General features: G+C 42.5%; 1 protein-coding gene across 3 annotated transcripts in view; it reads left to right on the top strand.

Annotated features, from left to right (window-relative positions):
- The window catches only part of LOC106574163 (nuclear receptor subfamily 5 group A member 2), a 118,403-nt gene extending 104,565 nt beyond the window's left edge, over nucleotides 1-13,838 (top strand). For all 3 annotated transcript variants that reach the window (XM_045697409.2, XM_014149826.3, XM_045697408.2), the window contains one exon: nucleotides 9,944-13,838. In XM_045697409.2, the coding sequence (XP_045553365.1) occupies nucleotides 9,944-10,191 (248 nt within the window). In that variant the 3' untranslated portion in view covers nucleotides 10,192-13,838. The remainder of the gene's footprint in view (nucleotides 1-9,943) is intronic.
- The last annotated feature ends 4,956 nt before the right edge of the window (nucleotides 13,839-18,794 follow it).

The raw sequence follows: 18,794 nt of genomic DNA, 5'->3' as shown, positions 1-18,794 counted from the left end.
GGGAACAGGATGTGTGAAGAGTGAGGAAAAAGAGAAAAAAAATGACACTATGGATTAACTGTCCTTCGCACAGAAAATATACATCCCCCGGCACTCTTGTTGAATTATTCATTCAAATTTTGTCCGAAAAAGAATGAGAGAAATATATTGATGGGAGCTGGCCATTAATGGTCTCATTAGGTGTCGAAGTTTACACTGGGCAGGATTTCTGCTGCTCCGGGAGTTTAGGGGGAGAGGGGGATACTTGACCCAACAATGATTTTCTGTCACTTTATCATAAACAAGGAGGTTTTGACGTGCCCTCGCTCTCTCTCTCTCTCTCTCTCGTGCGCATGTAATTAGCCGGGACAGTGGAAGTGCATGCTGAACGCAAACCAGTTACTCCCCTCACCAGCGTCATCACCAGAACCACCAATACCAAGTCACATTTGCATAACAATGACACCTTTACATTTATTTTACCTGCTTTTTATAAAAACAAAATCTAATTTTGTTTCCTTCTGTCAACACAATTGCTACCTAGCATGTGATTATTTTCAAAGTGGCCAATTGATTGGGCTTGCTAGGTTAGCGCCAGCTATATTAACTCTAACCATGTAGTGCTAGATGTGTTAGCGCCAGCTATATTAACTCTAACCATGTAGTGCTAGATGTGTTAGCGCCAGCTATATTAACTCTAACCATGCAGTGCTAGATGTGTTAGCGCTAGCTGTATTAACTCTAACCATGTAGTGCTAGATGTGTTAGTGCTAGCTGTATTAACTAACCATGTAGTGCTAGATGTGTTAGCGCTAGCTGTATTAACTCTAACCATGTAGTGCTAGATGTGTTAGCGCCAGCTATATTAACTCTAACCATGTAGTGCTAGATGTGTTAGCGCTAGCTGTATTAACTCTAACCATGTAGTGCTAGATGTGTTAGTGCAAGCTGTATTAACTCTAACCATGTAGCGCTAGCCTTGTTAGCGCTAACTGTATTAGCGCTAGAGGTTAACAGCTCATTGAATTCTGATGGCATTAAAGAGGTGAGAGAGCACAGGCCGGGGAGTGGGACTGTGCCCTAAAAGGTCGACTCATTGAAAGACATTTGGTACCGCCCGGAGGGGGGATAAAGAAGGGAGGGAGGGGGGAGGAAAGGGGGCCAGAAGGAGGGAGGAAGGGGGGCCAGAAGGGGTGAGGAAAGGGGGCCAGATGGGTTGAGAACGGGGGCCCATGGCTAATGCAAGTAGTGGAGTTGACTGTGCCCTACCTGGCAATGGAGGAAGGAAAGACAGGGAGATTAATTACGATTCCGACGATGCAAAGTGTGTGTGTGTGTGTGTGTGTGTGTGTGTGTGTGTGTGTGTGTGTGTGTGTGTGTGTGTGTGTGTGTGTGTGTGTGTGTGTGTGTGTGTGTGTGTGTGTGTGTGTGTATCATTGATTACACACTGTCTGGTTGAGTCTGGTTGGATTTAGGTAGAATTGGGCATTGGTGTCATTTTGAGTAGTGCAGTGTTTTAGATAATGCATTCCCAATTCTCTCATTCAACCTCTCCTCTCCTCTCCTCTCCTCTCCTCGCTCCTTTCCTGCCCTTTTAAGGTAAGAAAGAAATATTCAAATTGTTCGAATCCCTAGCCGACTAGGTGAACAATCTGACAATGTGCCCTTGAGCAAGGCACTTAACCCTAATTGTTCCTCAATGTCACTGGATAAGAGCGTTTGCTAAATGACTAAAATGTCAAATCCCTGAACTATCCCTTCAAAGCCCCCCATGCACTCTTAGTTTTTAAAATCATCACTGTATGTGTTTATTTAATGAAAATAACTCCAAAATATATTTTTAATAATTTATTTCCCAGAGCCTCCTTTGGTCCTTGTCCAGACAGCCATGTGCTCTACTGTTAGCAGCCAGCGGTAGAGTAGATCGTGACAGTGTTGGCAAAGAGTGTGTGTACTGTATATACAACCTTGTATCTTTATGGCAGATCAATGGCGACGGCCCATTGGAGGAAACAAAGAAGTGTAGAACATGTTTGTGTGTGTGCGTGCATTTCAGTGAGTGGGTATGGGTTTCAGTGAGTGGGTATGCGTTTCAGTGAGTGGGTATGCATTTCAGTGAGCGGGTATGCGTTTCAGTGAATGGGGTATGCGTTTCAGTGAGTGGGTATGCATTTCAGTGAGTGGGTATGCGTTTCAGTGAGCGGGTATGCGTTTCAGTGAGCGGGTATGCGTTTCAGTGAGTGGGTATGCATTTCAATGAGTGGGTCTGCGTTTCAATGAGTGGGTCTGCGTTTCAGTGAGTGGGTATGCGTTTCAGTGAGTGGGTATGCGTTTCAGTGAGCGGGTATGCGTTTCAGTGAGTGGGTATGCATTTCAATGAGCGGGTATGCGTTTCAGTGAGCGGGTATGCGTTTCAGTGAGTGGGTATGCGTTTCAGTGAGTGGGTATGGGTTTCAGTGAGTGGGTATGCGTTTCAGTGAGTGGGTATGCGTTTCAGTGAATGGGGTATGCGTTTCAGTGAATGGGGTATGCGTTTCAGTGAGTGGGTATGCGTTTCAGTGAATGGGGTATGCGTTTCAGTGAGTGGGTATGCGTTTCAGTGAGTGGGTATGCGTTTCAGTGAGTGGGTATGGGTTTCAGTGAGTGGGTATGCATTTCAGTGAGTGGGTATGCATTTCAGTGAGCGGGTATGCGTTTCAGTGAGCGGGTATGCAGTGAGCGGGTATGCGTTTCAGTGAGCGGGTATGCGTTTCAGTGAGTGGGTATGCGTTTCAGTGAGTGGGTATGGGTTTCAGTGAGTGGGTATGCGTTTCAGTGAGTGGGTATGCGTTTCAGTGAATGGGGTATGCGTTTCAGTGAGTGGGTATGCGTTTCAGTGAATGGGGTATGCGTTTCAGTGAGTGGATATGCGTTTCAGTGAGTGGGTATGCGTTTCAGTGAGTGGGTATGCGTTTCAGTGAGTGGGTATGGGTTTCAGTGAGTGGGTATGCATTTCAGTGAGTGGGTATGCATTTCAGTGAGCGGGTATGCGTTTCAGTGAGCGGGTATGCAGTGAGCGGGTATGCGTTTCAGTGAGCGGGTATGCAGTGAGCGGGTATGCGTTTCAGTGAGTGGATATGGGTTTCAGTGAGTGGGTATGCGTTAACCGGTATTTGTGTGTAGAACATCAACAGTTCCCACCGTTTCATCCACTGACACTTCCTGTCAGTGGAAACAACATGCAGTGTGTGTTGTGACTCAGCAATAGAAACATCTCAGCAGTAGAAACGTCACCACACTGGGCCATGGAGTTGACCGGGCGGACATTGCCCTCCTCTTACTGCCCTGTTTCCAGCATCAGCTCCCCCCTCACCCCACACACACCCACACCTCACCGTCCCAGGGCCTCCTTCTTCCCACCTGGGTGCTGGGTTCAGTGGGTTCCCTGACAGGACCGCCCCCCTGCCTGATTGGACCCGTCCTGGAAGTCAGGCCAGCAGGTTAGCAGGTGACTTGACTAGTTAAATAAAACAAATTATGAAAAAAGGAATGATTGACAGCAGTGAGTTCATATATAGTTCTGCACTGAGTGTACAAAACATTAGGAACACCTGCTCTTTCCATGAAATAGACTGACCAGGTGAATCCAGGTGAAAGCTATGATCCCTTATTGATGTCACTTGTTAAATCCACTTCAATCAGAGTATATGAAGTGGAGGAGACAGGTTAAAGAATGATTTTTAAGCCTTGAGACAATTGAGACATGGATTGTATATGTGCCATTCAGAGGGTGAATGGGCAAGACAAAATATTTAAGTGCCTTTGAACGGGGTATGGTAGTAGGTGCCAGGCACACCGGTTTGAGTGTGTCAAGAAATGAAACCCTGCTGGGTTTTTCACGCTCAACAGTTTCACTTCTGAATCAAGACTGGTCCACCACCCAAAGGACATCAATTGTAGGAGGCATTGGAGTCAACATGTGCCAGCCACCCTGTGGAACACTTTCGACACCTTGTAGAGTTCATGCCCGGACGAACTGAGGCTGTTCTGAGAGGATAAGGGGGGGACAGCTGTTCTTAATGTTTGGTACACTCCGTGTATCTCATTGTTTTAAAGCTACAAAGTTAGCCTAGAAGTAGAATGGAGAGGTCATGTGAATCCTAGCAGGGATTGGTCATTTTATTAAATGTAACCTTTATTTAACCAGGAAAAGACCCTTGAGGTTAGAAACCCATTTTTCGAGGGTGTCTTACCCCCTGAACTGCACTAACAGATTGGCTCATTGTTCACTCACACATTTAGTTGCTTGTAGGACACATGTTATGTAAGCTTTATTGACAGTTATTTTTGTGACAAAAAGATTGGAAGATTAGGTAGTGAATATCATAATAGTTTCTAATGTATGTGTTGATTGCAATAGCCCCAAAACAACCATTTGTAAATACTGTTTCTCTTGATATGAATCCGTCCTGTTCTTCTTGTCCTTTATATATATATATATTTTTTGTCATTCATATGTTTAGTAAATAATTCTACAGCAGAAATGGTCAGAGAGAAAAAGACTTACCCCATGGTAGTGTAATTTCTTGGTCAGATGTGTTCCTATCCAGAGCACCCACTCCCCCGCCCCACAGTGTGTGTAACATAGATCGCTTGTCTAATGAAACAGTGTATTCCACAGGACCTCAGGGTTTCCATCTGTGCACTGAGCGTGGTGCTGGAGTACACTGGGCTGATTGATAATTAGTCCCTTAGTGACTCAATGGAGGGAGAGGAGGAGAGGAGGGGAGGAGGAGTGGAGGAGTGCTTACCGTCGTACTTAGCTCCAACCTGACTTTTGGGCTATGGTTAATCAGAATGATTCAACAATACAACCTCCCTTCATCGCCATGGCATCATCAAGCCCTCTTTCTCGCTATTGACGAATGACGAAATTGGGGATAATTCCTTTCACTGCAAACCTGTGGGTTTGCTTGCAGGAGAAAAGAGATCAAGCTATTGTCATCGATCATCAGTGTGCTTTGTTAAGCCCCTTTCATAATTTTTTTGAAAAGGAGCCTGACAAGAATTAGCAATTAAAATGTGCTTTTTTTTGCAAAACATTTCTCTAATTAGCCTTACAGAGACATTGGGCTGTAAATCTCTGTAGTTTTGGGTTGCGCACACGCGCACACACACGCACGCACGCACACACACACACACACACACACACACACACACACACACACACACACACACACACACACACACACACACACACACACACACACACACACACACACACACACACACACACACACACACACACACACACACACACACACACACACACACACACACACACACACACACACACACACCTAGAGAAATGTCTTACAATAAAACCATGGAAACATCTCATGTTTTTGCCAGTGATCAAGCTAACCCTGTCTTGTCCCCTCTGAATCATCGAGATCACATTTATAACAGACAATGATACAGCGTAGTGTCAATATAGTCACCATATTGTCAGTGTCTTCATCAAGGACAGCTGGGTTGTGTTATTTAGGCACCAAATGGAAGAAAATGGATTGAAACACCTGGACTTTGTTTTTTGTATCCTAATGCAGTGGTTACCAAACTGTGGGACGGGACCAAGTTGTGGGTTGCGGCAGGGGTCCAGGTGGGTTGTGGGATGACATTTTTGTGCATTGCAACAACAACAAAAAAATTGTTGTTTAAAAAAAAAAAAAAATCATGATGGAAAAATGTATTCAGTGTTAGCTTAAATGACTAAAACCAAATAGAAACTATAATGTTTTTAAATTATAGACTATAATTTATAATTTACAATCACCAAAATAGAAGCTAGACATTCAGTCCCCTGTTGATGTTGTGATAATGTTTGAGCATAAGAACACAGCATTTAGCCAAAATGTGTAGAATTATAGAACATTTTCTTAAAACTGCAACATTTTCTCCCAGATCCAAAAATGAGGGCCTAAGTGTTCTTGATTAAGGCCCACACAGACTTCAGCCCATTGACACAGCCCTTTTTGATTCAGAATAAAACCCTGCGTTATTACAAATAATTCCATAATTATACAATAAATGTATTCAAATTGGTCACAAGAGCCCATACTGAAGTCTACATTCAGTTAAATGTTTTGAAGAAGAGGTTATTCTATTTTTTTTATTATGTTTTTTTCACCACTCAAAAAGTGGTATGGGAAACATACATCACCACAGTCCACACATAATTTAGTCTCTATGCTACGGTGTCCATATTAGGACAGAGTCATACATCCACTTACATGCTGTTTGTCCTAATATTTACACCGTACTTCACAGTCCTATTTTCTGTTGACCGAGTCAATTGATTTGAGCTCATTTGGGAGCTGTTGATTGGGGGTCTGACAGACAGAGGACACAGAGTGGCAGCAGGCAGGAAAAAGCACGTCATGTTTGTTTGGAGGGTCTTTTGTCATAGGCAGAGCCCTCCTCTTAGCCTTATTTAGCCTCTCTGTGTCACATAGGGGTCAGTGTGAACACACACACACACAGGCACACACACACCCACATAAACACACACTGTACTAGAGCAGTGCAGCGCATCATAGTCACCATCATATAATCATCATCATCATCATAAAATCATCATCATCATCATCATAGAATCATCATCATAGAATCATCATCATAGAATCATCATCATAGAATCATCATCATAGAATCATCATAGAATCATCATCATAGAATCATCATCATAGAATCATCATAGAGTCATCATCATAGAATCATCATAGAGTCATCATTCCCTGTGGCTCAGTTGGTAGAGCATGGTGTGTGCAATGCCAGGGTTGTGGGTTCGATTGCCACGGGGGGCCAGTACAAAACAAAAAAGAAATTCCTTCACTACTGTAAGTTGCTCTGGATAAGAGCTACTCTCTGGTTATCATCTATGCAAAGTTCCTCTACCTACTGTACATATTACCTCGACTTACCTGTACCCTCTCACATTGACTCAGTACTGGTACCCACTATATATGTATTTTATTGTGTTCCTTTTTTTAAACTTTATTTTATTATACATTTATTTTTGTAGGAAATGTTTTCTTACATACTTAAAAAAAATCTGCATTGTTTGTTAAGGGCTTGTCAGTAAGCATTTCACTGTAAGGTCTACACTTGTTGTATTCGGCACATGTGACAAATACAATTTAATTTGATTTGATTTAATATTAGTGGTGGAGTTAAGACAATCAGAAATCAGATATCCCCAAATGTGCAGCAGGCCAGGTACTTCCATGTGTGCTCAGAGTCAGACGCTCCCTCAACATTATCAGGACAGAGAAACCAGACACCTGCTCATTGCTTACATGGAGCACTCAAAACAAAAGACAATGAAAACATTTGACTAAACTCGTAAATTATGTTTATGAAATAAACCAAAGGTTATGAACTTTGCAAACCACATTTCCACTCTGAGAATGAAAACGGTGGGCTAAATGACTGTAATTAATACATGCTGACTATATGTTCTGACTGGCCAAAAAACTGTAGGACATACCATAGCCTTGTAGCATTAGATACATGTTAGCATTAGATACATGTTAGCATTAGATACATGTTAGCATTAGATACATGGTAACATTAGATACATGTTAGCATTAGATACATGTTAGCATTAGATACATAGTAACATTAGATACATGTTAGCATTAGATACATGTTAGCATTAGATACATGGTAACATTAGATACATGTTAGCATTAGATACATGGTAACATTAGATACATGTTAGCATTAGATACATAGTAACATTAGATACATGTTAGCATTAGATACATGTTAGCATTAGATACATAGTAACATTAGATACATGTTAGCATTAGATACATGTTAGCATTAGATACATAGTAACATTAGATACATGTTAGCATTAGATACATTGTAGCATTAGATATATGGAGCCTGTGTGTGTGTGTGTGTGTCAGTAGCGAGGAGGCTGATCATTTCAGGAGTGTGTGTGTCAGCTGGTTCACTAGTGTTGGCTGGGCGGGGTGGGAAGGCTGATCTTAGTGTGTGTGTCAGCCCGGCATGACAACCCCATCACTTTATATTAGCACGGAGAGAACAGGGCCTCCCAGAGCTCAACCTGAGTGGGCTCATTAATATGGAGTTGGTCCCCCCCTTTGCAGCTATAACAGCCTCCACTCTTCTGGGAAGGCTTTCCACTAGATGTTGGAACAGTGCTGCAGGGGACATGCTTCCATTCAGCCACAAGAGCATTAGTGAGGTCTGGCACTGATGTTGGGCGATTAGGCCTGGCTCGCAGTCGGCGTTCCAATTCATCCCAAAGGTTTTTAATGGGGTTGAGGTCAGGGCTCTTTGCAGGCCAGTGAAGTTCTTCCACAACGATCTCGACAAACCATTTCTGTATGGACCTCGCTTTGTGCACGGGGTCATTGTCATGCTGAAACAGAAATTCCCCAAACTATTGCCACAAAGTTGGAAGCACAGAATCGTCTAGAATGTCATTGTATGCTGTAGCGTTAAGATTGCGCTTCACTGGAACTAAAGGGCCTAGCCAAACCATGAAAAACAGCCCCAGACCATTATTCCTCCTTCACCAAACTTTACAGTTGGCACTATGCATTCGGACAGGTAGCATTCTACTGGCAGCTGCCAAACCCAGATTCGTCCGTTGGACTGCCAGATGGTGAAGCGTGATTCATCACTCCAGAGAACACGTTTCCACTGTTCCAGAGTCCGATGGCAGCGAGCGTTTACACCACTCCAGCCGAGGTTTGGCATTGCGCATGGTGATCTTAGGCTTGTGTGCGGCTGCTCGGCCATGGAAACCCATTTCGTGTAGCTCCCGACGACCAGTTATTGTGCTGTCTTTACTTCCAGAGGCAGTTTGGAACTCGGTAGTGAGTGTTGCATTCGAGGACAGATGATTTTTATGCGATACGCGCTTCAGCCCTCTGCGGTCCTGTTCTGTGAGCTTGTGTGGCCTACCACATCGCGTCTGAGCCATTGTTACTCCTGGACGTTTCTGCTTCACAATAACTGCACGTACAGTTGACCGGGGCAGCTCTAGCAGGGCAGAAATTTGACGAACTGACTTGTTGGAAAAGTGGCATCCTATGACGGTGCCACGTTGAAAGTCACTGAGCTCTTCAGTAAGGCCATTCTGCTGCCAATGGGCCTATGGAGATTGCATGGTTGTGTGCTCAATATTATACACCTGTCAGTAATGGGTGTGGCTGAAATAGCCAAATTCACTCATTTGAAAGGGGTGTCCACATACTTTTGTATATATAATGTACGTCACACAGAAGCATTTACAGATTTGATTCCAATTCCAAATGTTGTCATAGATGTCCATACAATGCAACTCCATGAGTACAGTTGTCTAGGTGTTTCATTTTAAAATGGGGAAGGATGAGTCTTAAAGAGTCTGCGATTGGCTGTAATGGTGACCTATATAATTCCTATACTCCTGGGGAGAGACTCTCAGAGGAAATTTTTTTTTTTTCTCATTTCATTCTCTTTCCATCTTATTCTCGAGAGGATCCGGAGGGGAAAATATACAGGGGTGTGAATTTTGAATATTTTTTTTTGATTAAAAATCATCCAGAGTACAACGTTGTCCCCTTTGTTTCAGTCTCTTGATCAGAGCATTTACTAAGGGTTGAAAATGTCCATCTAAACGTAAACATGATGTTGTGATGTCATCCATTTTGTTTTTTTGGCTACTTTCCGTGACTGATATGATAGCCTCTTCAATACTTTCATTAAGGTGTACGTTTAGGGCACTTTTTAGGACCTAAACTCAGTCTAAGGGTATCATGTGATGTCTGCAGGTTTTTATTTTTTAAACTTGCATCTGAGAAATAATTGATAAACACAAAACCACTCTGTTTTGTTGATATTGACAATTTCAGTTACCTCAACATGTTAACCACCATTTCCTATTCTCCTCTCTTCCTCTTTCCAGACGTGAAGAACCTGGAGAACTTCCACCTGGTGGAGAGCGTCCAGGAGCAAGTGAACGCGGTGCTGCTGGACTACGTCATGTGCAACTACCCCCAGCAGACAGACAGGTTTGGCCAGCTGCTCCTGCGGCTGCCTGAGATCCGGGCCATCAGCCTCCAGGCCGAGGAGTACCTGTACTACAAGCACCTGAACGGAGACGTGCCCTGTAACAACCTGCTCATCGAGATGCTACACGCCAAGAGAGCCTGATGAGACTGCAGATGGGATCCTGATCGTTTGGCTGTTTTGTTGGTTGAGACCAAACCCTTACCCGCAAAAACAGAAACCGACTCAGAACGGACTCTGTTTTGTTGGTTGAGACCAAGTCCTTACCTGCAGAACAGAAACCGACCCAGAACCGACTCCTCCCATTTTAAAGTTAGACTTAGTGATTCTGGGGCAGGAGGCATCAGTCCTTCTCATTTATCATAATGATCAACCATCCTGGCATGCAAACAGAGGCAAAAGAACATGCAGAAATGGACACCCACACTTACACATGCTGTGCACACACACACACACACACGCGCACGCACGCACGCACGCACGCACGCACGCACGCACGCACACACACACACGCACACACGCACGCACGCATGCGCACGCACGCACATACAAACACATTTAGGCACTCACACACACGTACACGTACGTACACACACACACACACACATATACACACATTAAGGCACACACACACACGTTCAAATTCATACAATACGCATATATATTACACACACACACACATCCCTGCACTCTAAGACAGATGCATCTGGAGCCCTGGGTAAAGCTTCCAGAGACAGAGAGAAACAGTTGAAATGCTTGAGAACTGTCCATTCGTCTCATGGGACATGGAAGATACCTTTTGACTGCTTTTAATAAAAACACAAACCATCAAGGTGATACAAGGACCAATGGACTGTAACTGAATGAACAAAACCAATGAGTATTCTAAACCTCTCACATTGTTAAAGGGTTTTGAGCAACGAAGAGAGAGAGAGAGAGAGAGAGCCAACCACCTTATGATCACAGACCCTATGATGTCTGTGGTGAGGGCTTCAAAGGGGAGCAGGGACTTTGGCTGAAGGAATTTGGAGCACACTTTTTTTAGACTGGGCCATGGTTGGCAGGGTTGGTAATGTATTGGGCTGTATTGGGTACTGTATTGGGCAGACCAGAGCAGCCTGTCAGCCGGGCAAGAGTTTCTTTAGTCACCTGTTTCAAAGACACACAGTCTGCATGGCTAATAGGCCAGACAGACAGACAGCAATAGAAAACAGCTGAAAAGGTCAGACCCCGACAGAGACTCATATGACGGTCAGTAAGTCTTTTCTGATCCCGCGTAAAATAAATTATATAAAAAAAGAAAAGAAAAAACAACGAACAAAATGTATGAAAACTTGACGGAACAAAAAGAGATAAGATAAAAAAATAAACATTTTAGAAAATGGCAGTTATTTCCTCCTCTTGGTCATTGATGCTCCTCTTTGTAACCACCCTATAATCTCCCCCCAACCTTCCCAAAACGGTTCTTTACAGAAGTAAAACACATTTTACACAACATAGATAAGTAATTAGAAAATAATTTTATGGTTGTCCCCCCCCTCTAGGAGGAGAAACTGCCTTTTGTCTGAACAGACCAAAGCTTGCTGCAGAACATCAAACAAAAATGTAACAAAACCTTAACTATCAGTATTATAAATTTGTGATGTCACAGTCATGTGAGTCTTGCCTTATTTCATTACCATGCTAGCTAACCGTGCAGATGTGAATGAAATTATGTACAAATATATATAAAGTATTAATGTTATAAACATTTAAAAAATTCAATAATTCAAGAGGTGTTTACGTTCAAGCTGTCCCGTGGAAGAGAACTGTGAGGAAGTAAATTGCAAAGCAATGATTTACAAAAAAATCGAGAAAAAAAAATCACAAAATAGATTCTGGTATGCTTTCTTTGGTGTGTACAGTGTTATAGCGTTTTGTTTCTTTAACCAGTACTTAATTATGTTGTGAGACACTAAAAATCAGAAAGGAATCTCACTTAAAATGTCATTTCTAACTGTTTTTTTCTTTTGGCATTCAAATGTTTTTGCATATTGTGTAAGAGTTTCGGACACTTGTTTTTTGTAGAACTTTTTATTATTATTTTTCAATGTTCTACCTGTCGGTATATGTCACTGGTTACGCTTAAAAATGAAACTAACTTATTGGTTTTGTCCCTTTGTGTGTTATAAGCACAAGGCGACAAATCTAAATATATTTGTTTAGTGTTGCATGTTATGTTTTTTTTACTTATTATCAATGCAGTTCAGGAACAAAACAATGATCTTCATAATGATACTTTCGTTTTTATTAATTGTCTATAGGAGTCTGAGCTTTAAAAAATACACTCCTCTCCACATGTATTTGGACAGTGAAGCGAAAATGTAAAATGTTTCTTTTTACTCCATCATTCTTTTATACTAAAACAATTGCTCAGAGAAATATATTTTGTCTAACAATTAATAAAACATTGCTTTTTTTAAAGATAGGGGTCAAAATTATCTTGATCAAAAGGTACCAATAATTATGGACCTGACTGTATGAAAATACCCTCAAATAAAAGCTGACTGTTCTGTCGCCTTACATGAAACATTTTATCTAAAATCTAAAAGGCTGGAGTATTGAGCCACATTTTAAAATGTAGCTTCATTGTCTCAATAAATATGTAGAGGAGTGTAATTCTTGTATTTAAGTTAATGGGTATGACTGATACTGTCCTTGCTTCAGTTGTTTCGTAATGAATTTCAACTACCTTCACATTTCAGTGGCGTTTGTTCTATACCAAAGACGGCATTGGTCCCGTGAGTTGTGGTTACCTGTGATGTGTCGTAATTGAACGAACAAACAGTTTCCCCCCAGCCGTCCAGAAGTTTGAGCTGTGCTTACCTGTGATGTGTCGTAATTGAACGAACAAACAGTTTCCCCCCAGCCGTCCAGAAGTTTGAGCTGTGCTTACCTGTGATGTGTCGTAATTGAACGAACAAACAGTTTCCCCCCAGCCGTCCAGAAGTTTGAGCTGTGCTTACCTGTGATGTGTCGTGATTGAACGAACAAACAGTTTCCCCCCAGCCGTCCAGAAGTTTGAGCTGTGCTTACCTGTGATGTGTCGTAATTGAACGAACAAACAGTTTCCCCCAGCCGTCCAGAAGTTTGAGCTGTGCTTACCTGTGATGTGTCGTGATTGAACGAACAAACAGTTTCCCCCCAGCCGTCCAGAAGTTTGAGCCGTGGTTACATGTGATGTGTCGTAACTGAACAAACAGTTTTTCCCCCCCAGCCTTCCTGAAGTTTGGCATTCTGTAATGTCAGTTTGTAGAATTCTATTGATGTTGTCTTACACTTTTACCAAACACTGACTTCATATGGCCCCCAATCATTTGTGATACACACAAACCTGTCAAGTATATACTGTATATAATCGTCTGCATTGAAGTCATCGATGTCAAAATCGATCAAGTCTTTTTACCGATGCACTATGGTGAAAAACAAACAACGCTCAAATATACATTTATTTCAATGTTTATATTTTTGTATTTGTTTTGGCATGAATCTGCTTCCATAATTAACTGTGTTAGTATTGATTGACAATCTCTATCAGTCCCTTCTCATTCTGTGTGTTCTGGTAAAGTTCTACAGCTGCCTTGGATGTCCTCAAACACACGGATCACTCCTGAACGTGCTGACCCTCTGCTTGTCTATGAACCCCACGCTGTCATACTTGCACCCTTTCATGTCACTTCCTGGTCTGGGGAGTTCTTTCAAAGCTGATGGACTTTTTCCTCATATTTCAATAAATCATTATATGCCAACAACGCCTTGCTGCCGCTTCCTGTAGGTGACTCTCTCATCCATTCTTTTTTTTTTTAGACACAGTAGTGTTTTTTCAATCAGAATGCACCATGGTTGATTTGCTGGGGAAGTGTTTAGTTGTATTCTCAGTCATTTTAAGGAAACATCCACCATTTTGTACGATGAAAAAATTTTTTAACAGTGAAGAGTACAGTATGTATATTTTCAAACCAATCATATGAAATCTTTATTTCAACACACTACTTGGTAAAAGAAAGTGCAGTCTTATTCTTTTGATTTATGCCTTGAATTGTCTTACCGTTTTGTTACCTAGTTAATAACACGCTCATCATTCAAAAACAAACAAATGATATGATATACTGTACAGAAACAATATGGAATCAGTTACAGATCCAATGTTTTTTAAGAACACCACCACAAGAGAAAAGCAGACTATATAGACAGGTCAGTCTATATAAACAGTGAGACGGGTCAGTCTATATACACACTGAGACGGGTCAGTCTATATAAACAGTGAGACGGGTCAGTCTATATACACACTGAGATGGGTCAGTCTATATACACAGTGAGACGGGTCAGTCTATATACACACTGAGACGGGTCAGTCTATATACACACTGAGACGGGTCAGTCTATATACACACTGAGACAGGTCAGTCTATATACACACTGAGACAGGTCAGTCTATATAGACACTGAGACAGGTCAGTCTATATACACACTGAGACAGGTCGGTCTATATAGACACTGAGACAGGTCAGTCTATAAAGACACAGAGACGGGTTGGTCTATATACACACTGAGACGGGTCAGTCTATATAGACACTGAGACAGGTCAGACTATATACACACTGAGACAGGTCGGTCTATATAGACACTGAGACAGGTCAGTCTATAAAGACACAGAGACGGGTTGGTCTATATACACACTGAGAAGGGTCAGTCTATATAGACACTGAGACGGGTCAGTCTATATAGACACTGAGACAGGTCAGTCTATATAGACACTGAGACGGGTCAGTCTACATACACACTGAGACGGGTCAGTCTATATACACACTGAGACGGGTCAGTCTATATAGACACTGAGACGGGTCAGTCTATATACACACTGAGAAAGGTCAGTCTATATAAACAGTGCATTCTAAAAGTATTCAGACCCCTTCCCCTTTTCCACATTTTGTTACATTGCAGCCTCATCCTAAAATGGAATACATTTATTGTTGTCCTCATCAATCTACACACAAAACCCCATAATGGCAAAGCAAAAACTTTTTTTTTTTTTTTTTTTACTAATTCATAAAAAAAAATAAAAAAAATAATATACATAAGTATTCAGACCCTTTTCTATGAGACTCGAAATTGAGCTCAGGCCCATCCTGTTGCCATTTATCTTCCCTGAGATGTTTTTACAACTTGATTGGAGTCCACCTGTGGTGCATTACAGGGGTGCAACTTTGGTTTTAGAAGTGGGGGGGGGGGGGAATACCTGTAAAAAAAAAGTTTTTATCTAGTCCGATAAACACTCCAAACAGCCTACTTGACTGCTCGGAGGTGTCCACATGATCCTAAAGCACACCGTTGACTCGTTTTGTATCACATTCCAATTATAAAACTGGAGGGGACAAAAATGCAATTTCAGAATGTGGGGGGGGACATATCCCCCTAGTCCCCAGTGAAAGTTGCGCCCATGGTATATTCAATTGAGTGGACATGATTTGGAAAGGCACACACCTGTCTATATAAGGTCCCACAGTTGACAGTGCATGTCAGAGCAAAGACCAAGCCATGAGGTCGAAGGAATTGTCCGTAGAGCTCCGAGACAGGATTATGTTGAGGCACAGATCTGGGGAAGGGTATCAAAAAATGTTTGCAGTATTAAAGGTCCCCAAGAACACAGTGGCTTCCATCATTCTTAAATGGAAGACGTTTGGAACCACAAAGACGCTTCCTAGAGCTGGCACTCCACCAATCAGGCCTTTATGGTAGAGTGGCCAAACGGAAGCCACTCCTCAGTAAAAGGCACATGACAGCCCGCTTGGAGTTTGCCAAAAGGCACCTAAAGTCTCTCAGACCATGAGAAACAAGAATCTCTGGTCTGATGAAACCAAGATTGAACTATTTGGCCTGAATGCCAAGCGTCACGTCTGGAGGGAACCTGGTATGTGGTGGCAGCATCATGCTGGCCCAGCCAGAGCCCAGACTTGGACCAGATCGAACATCTCTGGAGAGACTTGAAAATAGCTGTGCAGTGACTCTCCCCACCCAACCTGACAGAGCTTGAGAGGATCTGCAGAAAATAATGAGAGAAACTCCCCAAATACAGGTATGCCAAGTTTGTAGCGTCATACCCAAGAAGACTTGAGGCTGTAATCGCTGCCAAAGGTGCTTCAACAAAGTACTGAGTAAAGGGTCTGAATACTTACATAAATGTGATATTTCAGTTTTGCATTTGTAATAAAATGTCTAAACCTGTTTTTTATTTTTCATTATGGGGTGCTGTGTGTAGATTGATGAGGAAAAACAAACAATTTAATCCGTTTTAGATTAAAGCTGTAATGTAATGAAATTTGGAAAAAGGGGAAGGGGTCTGAAGAATTTCCAAATGCACCGTACAAAGCCATAGGTTTCTGGAGGGTTAGGGTTTTGACGTGAGCTTGATGTCCATCATGGGTACGTTAAGGATACATGCACCTGGTAAGGCCTTCATGACTTTGGGAGGGGACTCGTGTCAAGAAGAGGCAAAAGACACAGTGAAAGACTGGTGTGTGTGTGTGTGTGCACGTGTACGTGGGTAAAACATAAAATAACCCTTCCAAACAAATGGACACATCTTTGTGGACACAAAGATTCATTCAAACCTTAACTTACTTCTACTATTGTCATTATTTAAAAGGACTAATGTTGTGTTAGTGCACACGGTTATACATTGCAGTGCAATCTGACTGACGATTCCATGTCTCACTATTTATCCGGCCCAATGAAATAAAGACACATTATACAAAAGTATGTGGACACCCCTTCAAATTAGTGGATTTGGCTATTTCAACCCGTTGCTGACAGGTGTATAGCATTGAGCACTGCCATGCAATCTCCATAGCTAAAACATCACGTGACTTTCAACGTGGCACTGTCATAGGATGCCACCTTTCCAACAAGCTCAGCCGCAAAGTGGTAGACCACACAAGCTCACAGAGTGAGCGTAGCGTGTAAAAAATCATCTGTCCTGGGTTGCAACACTCAACACCTAGTTCCAAACTGCCTCTGAAAGCAACGTCAGCACAATAACTGTTCGTCGGGAGCTTCATGAAATGGGTTTCCATGGCTGAGCAGCCGCATACAAGCCTAAGATCACCATGCGCAATGCCAAACCTCGGCTGGAGTGGTGTAAACGCTCGCTGCCATCGGAATCTGGAACAGTGGAAACGTGTTCTCTGGAGTGATGAATCACGCTTCACCATCTGGCAGTCCGACGGATGAATCTGGGTTTGGTGGATACCAGGAGAACGCTACCTGAACGATTGCATAGTGCCAACAGTAAGGTTTGGTGGAGGAGGAATAATGGTCTGGGGCTGTTTTTCATGGTTTGGCTAGGCCCTTTAGTTCCAGTGAAGGGAAATCTTAATGCTACAGCATACAATGACATTCTAGACGATTCTGTGCTTCCAACTTTGTGGTAAGAGTTTGGGGAAGGTCCTTTCCTGTTTCAGCATGACAAATCCCCCGTGCACAAAGCGAGGTCCATACAGAAATGTTTTGTCGAGATCGGTGTGGAAGAACTTGACTGGTTTGCACAGAGCCCTGACCTCAACCCCATCGAGCACCTTTGGGATAAACTGGAACGCCAACTGCAAGCCAGGCCTAATCACCCAGACCTCTCTAATGCTCTTGTGGCTGAATGGAAGCAAGTCCCCACAGCAATGTTCCAACATCTAGTGGAAAGCCTTCCCATAAGAGTGGAGGATGTTATAGGGGGGGGACCAACTCCATATTAATGCCCATGATTTTGGAATGAAATGTTCGACGAGCAAGTGTCCACATACTTTTGGTAATTTAGTGTATATCTATTAGTAGCTTTGGTTGTAGTTAAGTAATATCAGTCAATTATAGTGAATTTTATTATCATTACTATGATGAAATTGCATATGTTGGTCACAGACTACCTGTCTGCTAGCTACAGAACACTCCTTACTATGTAAACTAACTAGGCCTATACCCAGCTTTGCTTGCAGTGCTCGGTCTCTAGCCTGTCTGTACATGCATTAAGCCTGGTTTTTTACTCCCTGTGAATTTCTTTGAAAATAAATAATGTATTTACATTTAAACACAAACACTAACAAGGGCAGCCTCAGGTAAAAACACTCACAAACGTATGCTACTCGCATCTCTGAAGGTAGCAGTAGAACAACGGAAGCTCCAAGTCTGAGACAACAGGAAAGACATGAACAAATTAATAGATTGGAAGCAACAAAAAAGAAACACAGTTTCCCTCTTTCTAGCACACACACACACACACACACACACACACACACACACACACACACACACACACACACACACACACACACACACACACACACACACACACACACACACACACACACACACACACACACACACACACCACTGTCAGTTTCTAAATGACCCCTCCCCCTCAACGTCGATACACCCTGGAGTTGAATCTCACTTGTATCTCAACCACTTAAGCATATGGCACCATATCATGCATGTTGTTATCATAATGGTAGTTTCCAGACACCTCCACAACACTAAGCCAACCAGAAGAGAATGAAAAGGACTTGGGGAATCTATTCAATCCAACATCGTAGATATTCAGCGTTAAAGCTTGATTGAAAAATCGATGTTTCCCGTGTAAATTCTGCAGATGATGTCGGCTCAATAAAGGAATTGCCTATTTCTCTATGTAACGCTTCAGTGTGATAGACTGAATAGAGCCC

Source organism: Salmo salar, chromosome 16, assembly GCF_965601325.2.
Source record: "Salmo salar chromosome 16, fSalSal1, whole genome shotgun sequence".
NCBI classification, from domain to species: Eukaryota; Metazoa; Chordata; class Actinopteri; order Salmoniformes; family Salmonidae; genus Salmo; species Salmo salar.
This window is presented reverse-complemented; position numbering and strand designations above follow the sequence as displayed.